Genomic DNA, 17,115 nt, shown 5'->3' with positions numbered 1-17,115 from the left:
GGGGGGGGGGGGGGGGGGGGGGTGTACACCAAGGATGCATTGGGGAAACCCATATCCCGAACGTTCGTATGTAAGGATTTAATGGCAAATTCCTCCACCCCACTGAATACCCTCTCCTCATTAGACTCCCTCGCCCCTTCGGCCAACTTCTTCACACACCCCCACCCCCCATGGAATTGCACTTGCCCATGGAACTCTCCCCAGCCCCCCAAACTACCCCAACCCCCACGGAACTCCCTCAACATCCCTCGGCCTGACCCAATCACACCCCACCGCCAACTGCTCAACCCCCTCCAACTGCATCCCACCACTCTCGACAGTCCAATCCCCCCCCCCCCCCCCGACTGTGTGACCGAACCCCCTCCACCACAATCTCAAATTCTAGCTACTTACCTGACAAACCTATCATCTGCCTGTCTTGAAAGTGCCTGGACATTTATCTGATTTATGGTAGCCAGTGCCATAAAAAGTGGGCATCGACTCCTTGCGTCTAACCTGAAGCCCTCAAGAGATGGCCCCAGGAGCACACTGATCTGCACAACTCCTCTAGCCTGAGTCAGAAGACAGGGCAAAACAGGGCTGAGAAGATTTGAAGGTTAAAAAGTAGGAGCGGAGTGGCAATCCGACTTCCATTGAAGATAAACCATGCAGAAGGGCAAATTTATGACTAAAATTTAGTAATGATTTACCGATATTCCTCCAGTTCTTTACTCAGTCCCACACTGTGCTGGCCATGAAAATCAGACCATGAAACACCCTCAGAGAGTCCCCTAGGAAATAAAAATGATACATGATTATAATTTTTATAGTTGATGCATCAATTATTAAAATAATTAAAACTATACAAATAATGTAATTGAAATTTAAATTATTAATTTCAGTCATGTGACAAATATTTAATTGAAAAAAGTTAAGTTATCATTTACTAAAATAAGTAAAAAAGTGGAGTAATATATATATAATTCATGCACATATGTCTTCCTAAAGACTTCCCATTTACAAATTAGGTAGCCTTACTTTAAATTTTTAAAATTTTGTAAGAAGTTGTTCCAGAAGTATGTTACACTGTGATGTGCAAAATAACGAATCTGAAAAACAATGATGAGAACATTGACATTAAATTTAATAAAGTGTTAAGTTGAATAACAAAACAACTTACATTATTATTATTTTCCAGCAGCCTTAACATAATAAAACATCGGGCAGCACAGTGGCACAGTGGTTAGCACAGCTGCCTCGCGGCGTCGAGGACTCGGGTTCGATCCCGGTGCCAGGTCACTGCCGTGTGGTGTTTGCACATTCTCCCCATGTCTGCATGGGTCTCACCCCCACAACCCAAAAGATGTGCAGGGTAGGTAAATTAGCCATGCTAAATTGTCCCTTAATTGGAAAACATTTTTAAAAACATCCCTAGGCACTTCAAGAGCGCTATGAAACAAAATGAAACACCAAGCCACATAAAGCAATATTAGGGCAGATGGTCCCAATCTTGGTCAAACAGGTAGCTTTTAAGGGCATCTTTCCAGAAGAAAAAGAGATGGAAGGTAAATTCCAGCTAAAGGCCCAGGCAGCTAAAAGCGCAAACCTCACTCATGGAGCAATTAGATGAACGCAGATATCTTGGGAGTCTTATAGGGTTTAAGAAATCACAGAGATAGAGAGAGATGAGGCTCTGGAGGAATTTGGAAACAAGAATGAGAATTTTAAAATCAATATAGTGCTTGACCGATCGCCAATGAAGATCAGTGAGCACAAGGATGAGCGAGCAAGTGCAAGCAGCAAAATGTTGGATGGCCAAGTTTACGGAGGATAGAATAATGGAGGCTGGTCAGGAGTATATTAGAATAGTAAAATCTAGAAGTATGAAGGGATGAATGGAGGTTTTAGCAGATCAGTTTAAGCGGGGGTAACGAAAGAGTGAGCAACTATACCAACATAAAATGCATAATGGTGTATTATGTCCATAAGAAATGAAAGTGATTATAAACTGTTTAAATCAAACCTTATTTTCTGCTTATGTAAAAATTCCAATAATAATTACAAGTCAAGCTCAACTCTCATCCTTGAGGAATCTCACACCTATCATTGTGTGGGACCCACTGCAATCAACAGAACAAGGGAGCAGCAGATGCTGTCTCCCCAGGCTTGCCTTACAACAAAGAGTCATCCTCACTACGTGGCTTCAAAATTGTTTTTATACTCAGGTTCTTTAAAAAACACTCTTGATACTCCTGGACAGAACACAGTAAAAACTTGTCTGATTGTTAACACTGCTCTTACCTCCGAAGTGTCAGTTTGAATTAGTAGTAGCACTCTCATCTCGGAGTCAAAAAGTTGTGTTCATACTTCACCCCAGGACTTCAATACCAAATCGAGACCTGGGGCCGGATTCTTCATTTGGGAAACTATGATCTCCCCCGGAGCTAAATTGCAACCGATTTACAATCCACCTGGGAGCGCAAAGTGGTAAGCGGTAATTCATGTGTGGAGTGGAACACGACGAATTCCCAAGGAATGCCAATATCGGGCCACCATCTTGAGCGGGCAGTATGACAGAGAGGCCCCGCAGCTGACCACTAACCCAACCTCCCTGCACCACAAATCAGCCCCGAGCTCACCCCTCTCACTGCACAGCAGCCCCCTGGATCGCGCCCCACTACTCCGGAGTACGGGGTGGCTTGAACTGGCCCTCAGATGTTCTCTACCAGCTTGGCCCTGGCGTGGTGGATCTCGCGGGCCCCCTTGGCTCACCGTGATTTGTGACAAGAGACAAGTGATTTGCACTAACGTGATTCCTAGCCGTGGGGACCGGAGAATCATAGAGCATAGTGCGCCAGGCCCGCTAAATAGATGCAAATGGGTCACTGAGACCCATCCCGATCGGGTCAGCACCCGGTAACGATCCAGATTTCCCCTCAACGTCCGATTCTCCGTCCCACTGGGGAACCCATTCCGGGCATCCCGGGACGGAGAATCCCGAACCTGGTCTGTTAAGGTGCAATTAAATCGTCTGAAATGTCTTCTTTTTTAAAAAAAATACGTTTATTAAGAGTTTTTAAACAATATTTTCAACCATACAAACAAACCCCCCCCACCCCCCCGTAACAAAAAAGAAAGAAAGCGCGCATAGCAAGACATGAACATGGCAAGTCAATATGATACAGAACTTTGTACATTGGATTCCTCCCATACATGTCAGTTTTCCGGATCATTCATGTATTTTCGTGCTCAAATGCCCCCCAGAAACCCCCCCCCTTCCCCCTCCCTCCCCCCCCCCGGAAAGATATCCCCCCTGGGTTGCTGCTGTCCGACCTTCATCTAACGCTCCGCAAGATAGTCTAGGAACGGTTGCCACCGCCTGTAGAACCCCAGCGCAGACCCTCTCAAGGCAAACTTTATCCTCTCCAACTTGATAAACCCTGCCATATCATTTATCCAGGCTTCCATGCTGGGGGACTTCGCCTCTTTCCACATTAACAAGATCCTTCGCCGGGCTACTAGCTACTAGGGACGCAAAGGCCAGAATGCCGGCCTCTTTCGCCTCCTGCACTCCCGGCTCGTCCACTACTCCAAATAGTGCTAGCCCCCAGCTTGGCTTGACCCGGACTTTCACCACCTTAGATACTGTTCCCGCAACTCCCCTCCAGAACCCCTCCAGTGCCGGGCATGACCAAAACATATGGACATGGTTCGCCGGACTTCCTGAGCACCTCCCACATCTGTCCTCCACCCCAAAGAACCTACTCAGCCTCGCCCCCGTCATATGCGCTCTGTGAACTACCTTAAACTGTATCAGGCTAAGCCTGGCACACGAGAAAGAGGAATTAGCCCTACTTAGGGCATCAGCCCACAGCCCCTCCTCAATCTCCTCCCCCAGCTCCTCTTCCCATTTACCTTTCAGCTCCTCTACCAAAGCCTCCCCCTCTTCTTTCATCTCCTGGTATATCGCCGACACCTTGCCCTCCCCGACACATACGCCCAAAATCACCCTGTCTTGAATCCCCTGTGCTGGGAGCAGTGGGAATTCCCTCACCTGCCGCCCCACAAACGCCCTCACTTGCATGTACCTGAAGGCATTTCCTGATTGTCCAAATTTCTCCTCCAGTGCCCCTAAGCTCGCAAACGTCCCATCGATGAACAGGTCCCCCATTCTTCTAATCCCTGCCCGATGCCAGCTCTGAAACCCCCCGTCCATCCTTCCTGGGACAAACCGATGGTTATCCCTGATCGGGGACCACACCGAGGCTCCCATCACTCCCCTATGTCGTCTCCACTGCCCCCAGATCTTTAGCGTTGCCGCCACCACCGGGCTCGTGGTGTACCTTGTCGGCGAGAGCGGCAGCGGTGCCGTCACCAGCGCCCCCAGGCTCGTTCCTTTGCAGGACGCTATCTCCAACCTCTTCCACGCCGCCCCCTCTCCCTCCATCACCCACTTCCGTATCATCACCACGTTGGCTGCCCAGTAGTAGCCACCCAAATTCGGCAACGCCAACCCTCCTCTATCTCTGCTACGCTCCAGGAACCCCCTCCTTACCCTCGGGGTCTTGCTCGCCCACACAAATCCCATATAAAGCTCCTGCTTACCCTCTTAAAGAAGGCCTTGGTAATCACAATTGGGAGGCATTGGAATACAAAAAGAAACCTCGGGAGGACCACCATTTTAATCGACTGTACTCTGCCCGCCAGCGAGAGTGGCAACATGTCCCACCTTTTAAAGTCCTCCTCCATCTGTTCCACCAGCCGCGTCAAATTAAGTTTGTGCAGTGCCCCCCAAGCTCCTAGCTACCTGAATCCCCAAGTATCGAAAGCTCCTTTCCGCCCTCCTCAACGGTAGGTTGTCTATCCCTCTTCCCTGATCCCCCGGATGCACCACAACAAAGAGCTCACTCTTTCCCACATTGAGCTTATAGCCCGAGAAGTCTCCAAACTCCCTTAGGATCTGCATGACCTCAACCATCCCCTCCACTGGATCCGCCACATACAGCAACAGGTCGTCTGCGTACAGCGACACTCGATGTTCCTCTCCCCCTCGGACCACCCCCTTCCATTTCCCCGACTCCCTTAACGCCATGGCCAAAGGTTCGATTGCTAATGCAAATAGCAGAGGGGACAGGGGGCACCCCTGCCTCGTCCCTCGATACAGCCGGAAATACTCCGACCTCCGCCAGTTTGTGACCACACTAGCCACCGGGGCTCTATACATGAGCTTAACCCAATTAATAAACCCTCCCCCGAACCCAAACCTCCTCAGCATTTCCCAGAGATACTCCCACTCTACTTGGTCAAAGGCCTTCTCCGTGTCCATGGCTGCCACTATCTCCACCTCTCCCTTCACCGATGGCATCATTATCACATTTAGGAGCCTTCGCACATTAGTATTTAGCTGCCTACCCTTTACGAATCCCGTCTGGTTCTCATGAATCACCCCCGGGACACAGTCCTCAATCCTCGTAGCCAACATTTTTGCCAGCAACTTGGCATCTACGTTGAGGAGCGAGATTGGTCTATACGACCCGCATTGCAGTGGGTCCTTATCCCGCATTAAGATCAACGAGATCGTCGCCTCCGACATTGTCGGGGGTAGGGTCCCCCCCTCCCTTGCTTCATTGAAGGTCCTCACCAGCAACGGGGCTAACAGGTCTACATACTTCCTATAAAACTCCACCAGGAACCCATCCGGCCCCGGGGCCTTCCCCGCCTGCATGCTCCCCAGTCCTTTAACCAGCTCCTCCACCCCAATGGGGGCACCCAAACCAGCCACCTCCTGCTCCTCTACCCTCGGGAACCTCAGTTGGTCCAAGAATCATCGCATCCCCTCTTTTCCCCCTGGGGGCTGGAACCTATACAGCTCCTCGTAAAAGGCCTTAAATGCCTCATTCACTTTCACCGCACTCCGCACCGTAGTTCCCCTGCCAGCCTTGACGCCACCTATTTCCCTCGCTGCCATCCTCTTACGGAGCTGATGTGCCAGCATCCGACTCGCCTTCTCCCCATATTCATATATCGCCCCCTGTGCCTTCCTCCACTGTGCCTCTGCCTTCCCTGTGGTCAACAGGTCAAACTCCGTCTGGAGGCTTCGTCTCTCCCGGAGTAGTCCCCCATCAGGAGCCTCTGCATATCTCCTGTCCACCCTTAAAATCTCCCCCACTAACCTCTCCGTTTCCCTGCCCTCTCTCTTCGCCCTATGAGCCCTGATAGAGATTAACTCTCCCCTGACCACCGCCTTCAGCGCCTCCCATACTACTCCCACCTGCACCTCCCCGTTGTCTTGGCCTCCAGGTACCTTTCGATGCACCCCCGCACCCTCCCACACACTTCCTCATCTGCCAGCAGTCCCACATCCAACCGCCACAGCGGGCGTTGGTCTCTCTCCTCCCCCAGCTCTAGCTCCACCCAATGCGGGGCGTGGTCTGAAATGGCTATGGCCGAATACTCCGTTCCCTCCACTTTCGGGATCAATGCCCTGCCCAGAACAAAAAAATCTATCCAGGAGTCGGCCGGAAAACTCTCTGGCCAAAGGCCTGGCAAATCTCCACGGGTCTACTCCCCCCATCTGATCCATAGACCCCCTGACCACCTTGGCCGCAGCCGGCCTCTTCCCCGTCTTAGAACTGGAACGATCTAATGCTGGGTCCAACACCGTATTGAAATCCCCACCCATTATCAAGCTCCCTATGTCCAAGTCCAGAATACGCCCCAACATCCGTTTCATGAATCCAGCATCGTCCCAGTTTGGGGCGTATACATTTACCAATACAACCTCCGTCCCCTGCAACCTACCGCTCACCATCACGTATCGGCCTCCATTGTCCGCTACTATGTTCTTGGCCTCAAACGACACCCGCTTCCCCACCAGTATTGCCACCCCTCTATTCTTCGCATCTAGCCCCGAATGGAACACCTGTCCTACCCATCCCTTCCTTAACCTGACCTGATCTGCCACCTTCAGATGTGTCTCCTGAAGCATGACCACGTCTGCCTTCAGTCCCTTTAGGTGTGCGAACACTCGGGCCCTCTTAACCGGCCCATTTAGGCCTCTCACATTCCACGTGATCAGCCGGATTGGGGGCTTCCCCCCCCACCCCCTCCCCCGCCGACTAGCCATTTCCTATCTTAGGCGAGTCCCGTGCCCGCGCCTCCCGCACCCTCCAGTCCCCCAGACGGGGAACCCCTGCCCCGACCACCTCTTCCATTTTCAGTTCCCCCTCGGCCAGTGCAGCAGCAACCCTATTGTCCCACCCTTCCCTACCCGCCTCCCCTAGCTCTTTTGCTCCCCCCATACTACTTCCGTGAGTCAGCTGACTTCTGCTGACCCCGGCTTCCCGTTGATCTCCCAGTGTGGGAGTCTCTCCTCCTCCTTACCTTCCTCCATCCCCCCCCCCCCCCCCCCCAGCGCGGGAAAAAGCCTGCGCTTTCCTGAGCCAGCCCCGCCCCCCGTGGTGCAGCTCCTGTTGCGGCCATTATCCCAGTTCCCCCATCCCCGAGTCTCACCTCCGTCCAGCACCGACGCCCACATTCCCCACTATCTCGTCAACAGAAAAAAAAGAATTTTAACAAGAACTCTACCCACATCCCCATCCATCATCCCACCCATGAAGCATTCTTCACCCATATTTACAACCCCGTATACAGCCAACATCCCCCCCACAACCACAGCTCCTCAGTTCGAGTCCAATTTTTCTGTTTGGATAAAGGTCCAAGCCTCTTCTGGCATTTCGAAATAATGGTGTCAGTCCTGATAAGTGACCCACAGTCGCGCAGGCTGCAGCATACCGAACCTGACTCTTTTTTTGTGCAGCACCGCCTTGGCCCGGTTGAAGCCAGCTCTCCTCCTTGACACCTCCGCGCTCCCAAGGTCAACACCTCCACCCTAGCCCCATAACCCAGTAACCCCACCCAACACTAAGGGCAATTTTGGACACTAAGGGCAATTTATCATGGCCAATCCACCTACCCTGCACATCTTTGGGTTGCGGGGGTGAGAACGACGCATAGAATTTATCATAGAATTTGCAGTGCAGAAGGAGGCCAGTCGGCCCATCGAGTCTGCATCGGCTCTTGGAAAGAGCACCCTACCCATGTTCAACACCTACACCCTATCCCCATAACCCAGTAACCCCACCCAACACTAAGGGCAATTTTGGACACTAAGGGCAATTTATCATGGCCAATCCACCTAACCTGCACATCTTTGGACTGTGGGAGGAAACCGGAGCACCCGGAGGAAACCCATGCACACACGGGGAGGATGTGCAGACTCCGCACAGACAGTGACCCAAGTTGGAATCGAACCTGGGACCCTGGAGCTGTGAAGCAATTGTGCTATCTACAATGCTACCGTGCTGCCCAGACTGTGAGCAGCAGATTGGAGCACACTACACAAATCCCACACTGACCCTTGGAAATAACTGGTGACATTGAAATTGAGGTCACTGTGACCTTCAGAGCCACTGGCATAGGGTGACCATCCACGCAGTTGGAGGGACTCTCCAGCCTAATCATCTGGCAGATGGTGATGAGTGTCCCCAGAGACGCAGGATGTTTTCCATTACCCATTCACCCATGTAAGTAGCGAGGTGGGCGTTGGTGCCCCAAAATACCAGTGTCATAAGGCCGGAATGAATATGGTTGAAGGTCCAGCGGCTGATCACTGTGCTGTGCCCGTGTCGAAGTCCATTTGGATGGAATGTCTGTTCACCTGTAACGATAGCTGGATGGGGCGACCCGAGATGAAGACACGCAATGGAGCCTGCTATGAGCCTCCTCTTCGTCGGCCATGTAGTGGGCCTGGTCCCTTCCGCGGCAGTCGCGCTGGCAGGATGGTGGGACAGGATGTCCAACTGCCGGTGGTCGCCAGCCGAAAACAATAGCCTGGTTGCCGCAGTCGGAGGTGCATTCTGCGGCACTCCGGGCCTCAACAGCGGCCTGTGTCCCTGTTGAGGGCGTCCCACTGTTGGGGCTCTGCCTCAGGGACCGGAGCGGCACGCAGTTTGGCAGCCGAGGTTCAGCATCGCCATTCCTCGAAGCACCTGGATGCCTTTATCCGCACTTTCACGGGGATGCCTATCTCCACGGTGCGTTGAAATGTCAGGTCAGTTACCCCCAGAGTTTTCTTTGCGTGTTGACATCACAGATTCCACATATGAATCTGCCTCGCAGTGATTCGATAAGCATGGTGCCAAATCCACAGGTTTCTGCTCATTTTCAGAGGCAATGATGTTACTGGTCAATTCCGACTGGATCCGAGCGTCCGTGTGAAATCAAAACGTTCAGATGATTAAAAGCAGTTGCGGGTTTAGATTCCCCTTCTCTATAGTCACCAACGCAGCAAACGCCCAGGTATCCAGCAGCTGTGGGTGGGCGAGGCTCTTAATGAGGCTGTACATGGGGCCCCCGCAAGTCTTAAGCAATACCATTGTCCACCACACATTCCCATCGATCCAGTTTGTACGGAAAAAGTTCTGTATTCTTTCGACATACTGTCCCCAGTCATCGACCTCTGCCTGAAAAGGCTTGAGCTTACCAATGTGTGGCATGTCAGCAGATAGATGAGAGGCCTCTCGAGGCCTAGACGAAGTGGCTCTGGCGCGTAGCATCTGGCATCAGCGGCAGCTCAACTTTATTCTCGTCGCCAGTGTAGAATCCGCGAAAGCAGCATGCATGGACCAGCAAGGTAGAAAAGAAAGACTCTATTTATTCACAGTATTACCCTCTCCACTCCCCGAAGGGCCTCCTCCCCGACATGCTCCCAGGCCGGGGTTTTCTACTAGAGGGCGGGGAGTCAGTGGCGTAGTGGTATTGTCACTGGACAAGTAATTCAGAGACCCAGAGTACTGCTTTGGGGTCCCAGGTTCAAATCCCGCCACTGCAGAAGGTGAAATTTAAATTCAATAAAAATCTGGTGATGACCATGAAACCATTGTCAACTGCCATAAAAACCCATCTGGTTCACTAATGTTCTTCTGAGAAGACAATCTGCCACACTTACCTGGTCTGGCCTATATGTGGCTCCAGACCCACAGCAATGTGGTTTACTCTTAACTGTCCCTCAAGGAGAATTAGGGATGGGCAATAAATACTGGCACAGGCTGCAACACCCACATCCCATGAACAAATAGAAAAGAAATTCCTGTGCAGCTGCGCATGCGCAGTAACTAAAAAGAGTCAACTTATACACAGCCAGCACAGGGGCTTTCAGGTTACTGTACAGAATATTAGTTAAGGGTTACTTTTTTTGAGGAAAGGAGTAATGACATCAGTCCTGAAGGAAAATGAGCCATTAATCATTCCAGCTAACATAAGAGGCAAGAGTGGTCAGCAGTTTGGTGGGAATAAGGTGTAGAAAACAATAAGCAAGTCTCGGCAACAAGACGAGTGCATGAAGGGAAATTGGAGAGAAATGAAAAAGCAAAGAAGCGAGAGTTGTAGTACATTTCATAGAATCATAGAATTTAGAGTGCAGAAGGCCATTCGGCCCATCGAGTCTGCACCGGCCCTTGGAAAGAGCACCTTACTTAAGACCACGCCTCCACCCTATCCCCGTAACTCAACCTAACCTTTTGGACACTAAGGGGCAATTTAGCATGGCCAATCCACCTAACTTGCACATCTTTGGACCGTGCGAAGATACCGGAGCATCCGGAGGAAACCCACACAGACATGGGGAGAAACTGTAAACTCCACACAGATAGTCACCCAAGGCCGGAATTGAACCCGGGTCTTTGGAGCTGCAAAGCAGCAGTGCTAACTACTGTGCCAACGTGGAAGCAAACGAGGCATAAACAATAATTTTTTCAGAGTGGAGAAATAATTATCTATGTCTGGTGATATATAGATCTTTAGAATAAAAGTTTTTAAAAAGGGTGTAAAAAGACAATTGAGAGTTAGAGTTTATACATATGGTGCACGATCGACAGCCTCGTCACACCCAATTCCATGACGTTACGAGGCCATTAAATCTCGCGAGAGGCCTCGGAAGCTCGGAACACATTGCGGGATTTAACATGATCGCATGAGATGTTGCGATCTGAATTTCGCCCAGTGAGCCCCATTTAAATATGTCTGTGTTGGATTATCCCAGCACCTGGGAACTAACGCCCGCACCCGGGGACCTCGCCACGGTGCCGCTTAGCAGTGGTGCACACAAACGGGACAGGGCGGGGCGCTATCCCGGCTCTCCCTTTGGCATCCGGACATCTTGGCCCAGAGGGGGACATGTCCACTAGTTAAACCAAGTAGGGATTACTCCAGTTATAGGCACTCATTTATAGGTGGGATAGTGAAGCTATTCTGTGATCCTATGATTCCAATGAAAATCCACTAGAGGGATATCAGGAATAAGAGGATATAACTCTGAACTAACGCTTGAAAATGTGTGTTTTCTCACAAGACACCTAATATAAGTTATCAAAAATTCAGAGAGAATTTGAAGCCAAATACTAAAACATTGTTTCAACTGGTTTGTGAAGTAGCAATAAAAGGATTCTTACTAGAAGGATAAAGAACGTAGATAAGTAGAACTTTTCATGGAGATTATTGGAACGTAAAATACTTTAGTGACTATTGTCAGAGATAATAATATCACCCAAAGTAGATTTGCTATGTACTGAAAAGGATTACACATAAAAGACAGGGCAAGGAAATTTGATTCAGTAGATAGCTTCAATTCAAGGGTTAGCACATGTTGTCTGGGCATAATTGGCTTCTTCTGTGCTACAATATAAATAATTCTATGATCTCTTACCAGCACTGCTTCGGTCTCTGGTATTTTTCCCAGCAGTAGAGCCTTGCTGTGATTTACAGAAAGCCCACTCGCATGGTTTTCATGTCTATTTTCCACAGATTTACTAAGTCGGGGTTCCAAATCCTCCATTGGATCGGTCCCAGGAGAAAGTAATTTGTAAACCTTTGCCCGAAACCATGTCTTAAATTCATCCTGAAAAAAAAGAAGATATTTTTCAAAAGCTCGGACCTAAAAATTGACGCTTTGACAACTTAGGTGTCCATTTTCGACCACATTTTACTGAAAAAATAACTACATCTAAACAACGCACACTGCTATCGATACTCAACTGGTCAGCTTGAAAGAAAGAGATACCCCATAACTAGCCAATCTCCGCAAGTTTCTGGTTGAATTGCAACATTCTGCTCTTAGTTTTATGGAAACCTGTTATTTTCATGGGATTGCTACAGTTGCTCATGAATTGTCCTTTATACTGTTATTTAAAAAAAAGTCGTAAAACCAATAGTGCAAATATCTTTTCAACTATGTGCTAATTGTTAATCATTTCCAATCAATCCCTCTGTGCCCAGAAAGAAAACAATTATAAGCGTGGAGTCTTATTCGTTCAGGTTATGAAATGTTTTCAGATTTTAAAAATATTCTTCCTTACTTTCCATTGCCTCTTTCTTCCTTTCTTGAATTCAACCTTTCTTACTTTCTATATCAAGTTGGTATCGAATTGACCCACTCCAGTACAACCTCTTTCTTTGTTTTTTTTTCTCAATTCTTTAATCTCATTGGTTCACAAGATCCAATGTTTGTCCCATTGTTCAACAAGAATTCAGATGCCCTGTTGCATCCAATTGGCTGTTACCAGCCCGAACTTGCAGCATCTTTGTGGCCAAAACATTTTCATACACAATACAGTCGAACTCATTAATCTAGCTGCATGTTTTTCTGGCTGTAAAGCTTTGAAATAGGACTTTATGGCGGAACATTTAGATCGGTGCTGGGACCCCAGCTATTCACAATATATATTAATGATTTGGATGAGGGAACAAAATGTAACATCTCAAAGTTTGCAGATGATACCAAGTTGGTTGAGAGGGTGAATTGTGACGAGGATGCAGGGATCCTACAGCATGATCTGGACAGTTTGGGCGAGTGGGCAAATCAATCGCAGATGCAGTATAATTTGGATAAGTGTGAGATTATTCACTTTGGAAGCAAAGGTAGGAAGGCAGATTACTACCTGAATGATTGTAAATTGGAAGAGGGGAGTGTGCAGCGGGACCTGGTTGTCCTTGTGCACCAATCGCTGAAGGTAAGCATGCAGGTGCAGCAGGCGGTAAAGAAGGCCTTCATTGCGAGAGGTTTTGAGTACAGAAGCAAGGATGTGTTGCTGCAATTATACAGGGCCTTGGTGAGGCCACACCGGGAGTATTGTATGCAGTTTTGGTCTCCTTCTCTGTGGAAGGATGTTCTTGCTCTTGAGGGAGTGCAGCGAAGGTTTACCAGACTGATTCCAGAGATGGCGGGACTGTCATATATGAGGAGAGATTGAATAGGTTGGGATTGTTCTCTCTGAAGTTCAGAAGAATGAGGGGGGGATCTCATAGAGACTTATAAAATTTTAACGGGACTAGACAGGGTAGATGCAGGGAAGATGTTACCAATGATGGGTGTGTCCAGAACCAGGGATCACAGTCTGAGGATTCAGGATAAACCATTTCGGACAGATATAAGGAGACATTTCTTCATACAAAGAGTGGTGAGCCTGTGGAATTCATTACCACAGGAAGTAGTTGATGCTAAAACTTTGAATATATTCAAGAGGCGTCTAGATATAGCACTTGGGGAGAATGGGATCAAAGGCTATGTGGAGAAAGCAGGATTAGGCTATTGAGTTAATGATCAGCCATGATCGTGATGAATGGCGGAGCAGGCTCAAAGGGCCAAAAGGCCCCCTCCTGCACCTATCTTCTATGTATCTATGTATATCTTGAGTTCTTGAAAGGTGCCATATAAATCTAAGCTTATTTGTTATTTACCAAAGCATGAAATTTGAATCTATGTTTAATTTCCACCTTCATCGTCTCAATAAGTTTAATATACAGTATAAAAAAAACTTCCCAACTTTAAGACCAAATATTATAAATCCATATTTCAGCACTACAGCAATTTGATAGAATAAAATGGTGCATGGGTGACCTTATGAAGTAATTCAAACCTCCTTGTTCAGTTCCTATTAGCTAGTCTCAGAATGGCACAACCAGGTGTTTGCCTTCAAATTATTTAGAAAAATGACAGGACAGGAAATCACTAAATATATTTGCACAGTTCAGCTCTCTAAATGCAAACCAGGAAATTGCTCAGGCTGTACCGTTGCATACAGATAATAGTTACAGCCTGGGTAAAAGGTAGACATTTGGAAGAACCTGAAGATCTCCAAATAAATGCTTTCATTAAATGAAAAAATAACTTTTCTGTGAATAAATGTAATTATAAACTGTTAAATTTGTAACTATAAATAGTGAAATATGTAATTATCTAAATATTATTTTTAGCTTAAAATGAGCTGGAGAAAAGTTGCGATAATCGGATTTTCAGAGTTCACTTGTATTGTCTCCCTCTATTGGCAGCCTGTTGTCTCTGCGATTCTAAAGTGAAGACCATTACAAGCTGAAGCAAAAGAAAACATCCAATTGAAGGCCTAAACTGGAGAAAGGAACTAACTGGAAGCTATCCATCTGAAGTCCCTATCTTTCATTTTTTTTAAATCATTATTTTCTTCCACTCTACCACCCTATCCCTCTATGTTGTCTATCTGTGTAGGTGTGTGTATATATATTATATAATACTAATAATAATCTTTATTAGTGTCACAAGTAGGCTTACATTAACACTGCAATGAAGTTACTGTGAAAATCCACTAGTCACCACACTACAGCGCCTGTTCTGGTACACTGATATATATAGATAGATAGATACACTGCACTTAACGCTGGCGGGGAGGGTCCAAGTGGTGAAAATGAATATTCTGCCGAGGTTCTTGTTTATCTTTCAAGCTCTCCCAATCTTTATACCAAAGGCCTTTTTTCGGAAAGTGGACACTATCATTTCTGACTTTATATGGGCGGGGAAGGTGCCGAGGGTGGGGAGGGTCCTGCTACAGAGGCAGCAGAGGGGGTTGGCGTTGCCGAACCTTGCTTCATTATTGGGCGGCGAATGTGGACAAGGTGCGGCGGTGGTGGGAAGAAGGGGTAGAGTGGGTTAGCATGGAGGGTGAATCTTGTAAGGGGTCTAGTTTGAGGGCTATGGTGACAGCAGCGTTGCCATTGGCACCAAGCAGGTATTCAAGGAGCCTGGTGGTGCAGACCACAGTGAAGATATGGGATCAGTTGAGGAGGCATTATAGGGTGGAAGGGATGTCGGTGCTAGCGCTGCTGCGTGAGAATCATGAGTTTGAGCCGGGGGGGGGGGGGGGGGGGGGGGGGGGAGATACTTTATACAGGAGGTGGAGGGAAGCGGGGCTGGTCAAAGTGAGGGATCTGTATTTGGAGGAAGGGTTCGCCAGTCTGGCGAAGCTAAGGGAGAGGGTAGAGCTGCCGAGGGGGAGGGAGTTCAGGTATCTACAGGTTAGGGACTTTGCGGTAAAGGTCTGGAGGGGGTTCCCCAAGTTGCCGGGATCGACTGCTGCTTCCGGATGTGGAAGGGGAGGGAAGAATTGGGGATATATATACAAGTGGCTGGGGGAGCAGGGAGGCGAGCGGGTGGTGAAGATCAAGGAGAAATGGGAAGCGGAGTTGGGAGGGGAGATCAATTGGAGTGAGGCACTGAGTAGGGTAAACAGGACCTCCTCTTGTGCAAAGATGAGCTTGATACAGTTTACAGGGTGCATATGAATGAGTGGATTCTTTCAGGGGGTAGCAGATGAGTGTGAGAGGTGTGGGCGGGGGCAGCGAATCACACGCACATGTTTTGGGGTTGCGAAAAATTGGGAAGATTCTGGGCAGGAGTGTTGGCAGCCTTAGCCAGGATATTGGAGGAGGTGGACCCAGACCCTTTGGTGGTGATATTTGGGGTTTCCGAGAAGCCAGAGCTCATGGAGAGGAGGAAGGCCAATATCTTGGCCTTCGCCTCTGATTGCAAGGCGGCAAATTTTGCTGGAGTGGCGGTCGGCATTGCCACCGGGGGGAGCGGCTTGGTTGGGTGACCTGTACGATTTCCTGCGATTAGAGAAGATAAAGTATTAAGGGGCTCTTCAGGGGGTTTGAGGAAAGGTGGGGGATGTTTGTGACCGTGTTAGAGGGGCTGTTCTTCGTGGGGGAATGAAAAAGAGGAACCATCTGTACAGTCTGTATAGTTGATTGTTGGGAAGTATGTTTCCCAGGGTGTTTGTTCGCTGTAACCTGTTTTATTACATGTTTGTAATAAAATACATTTTTTTAAAATATATACAGATCGATAGAGAAGGAAGAGTTAGAAAGGGAGGGTTGGGAATTAGATAGTTAGCCAGTTGTACTGTTGCATACTTAATACTAATTATTGTGAAATTATAAAAGGTTATTTGTGTTAAACTTTATAAACCTGGTGGCTCTACTCAATCAGAATCAAACTAAAGACGTTGGATATTTAAGTAACTTTAATTTCACCTGAGTTGCGACTGGGGTCAAGTGGGGTTGCAATTGACCGCGCACTAGCCCAGGGTGTCTTAACAATGAAATGGATTGGATTTGTTTATTGTCACGTGTACCGAGGTAGTGAAAAGTATCAACAGATCATTAAGTACATGGGAAGAAAAGGGAAGAAAAGAAAATACATAATAGGGCAACACAAGGTATACAATGTAACTACATAAGCACCGGCATCGGATGAAGCATACATGGTGTAGTGTGAATGAGGTCAGTCCATAAGAGGGTCATTTAGGAGTCTGGTAACAGCAGGGAATAAGCTGTTTTTGAGTCTGTTCGTGCGTGTTCTCAGACTTCTGTATCCCCTGCCTGAAGAGTGAGAAAGCCGGGTGGGAAGGGTCTTTGATTATGCTGCCCACTTTCCCCATGCAGCGGGAGGTGTAGATGGAGTCAATGGACGGGAGACAGGTTTGTGTGATGGACTGGGCGGTGTTCATGACTCTCTGACGTTTCTTGCGGTCCTGGGCCGAGCAGTTGCCATACCAGGCTGTGATGCAGCCAGATAGGATGCTTTCTGTGGTGCATCTGTAAAAGTTGGTAAGAGTCAATGTGGACATGCCGAATTTCCTTAGTTTCCTGAGGAAGTATAGGCGCTCTTGTGCTTTCTTGGTGGTAGCGTCGACGTGGGTGGACCAGGACAGATTTTTGGAGATGTGCGCCCCTAGGAATTTGAAACTGCTAACCATCTCCACCTCGGCC

At 48.3% G+C, this 17,115-nt stretch overlaps 1 protein-coding gene across 1 annotated transcript in view; it reads right to left on the bottom strand.

The window, feature by feature from the left end:
* atp13a3 (ATPase 13A3) overlaps positions 1–17,115 on the bottom strand; it is a 199,503-nt gene that overhangs the window by 133,288 nt on the left and 49,100 nt on the right. Inside the window, 3 exon segments of the mRNA XM_072474301.1 lie at positions 690–770; positions 1,018–1,088; positions 11,744–11,935. Of these exon segments, the coding sequence (XP_072330402.1) occupies positions 690–770; positions 1,018–1,088; positions 11,744–11,935 (344 nt within the window).

The sequence above is a fragment of the Scyliorhinus torazame genome, chromosome 14 (genome assembly GCF_047496885.1).
Source record: "Scyliorhinus torazame isolate Kashiwa2021f chromosome 14, sScyTor2.1, whole genome shotgun sequence".
NCBI classification, from domain to species: Eukaryota; Metazoa; Chordata; class Chondrichthyes; order Carcharhiniformes; family Scyliorhinidae; genus Scyliorhinus; species Scyliorhinus torazame.
The sequence above is the reverse complement of the archived record's forward strand: the minus strand, read 5'-3'. Positions and strand labels throughout refer to the sequence as shown.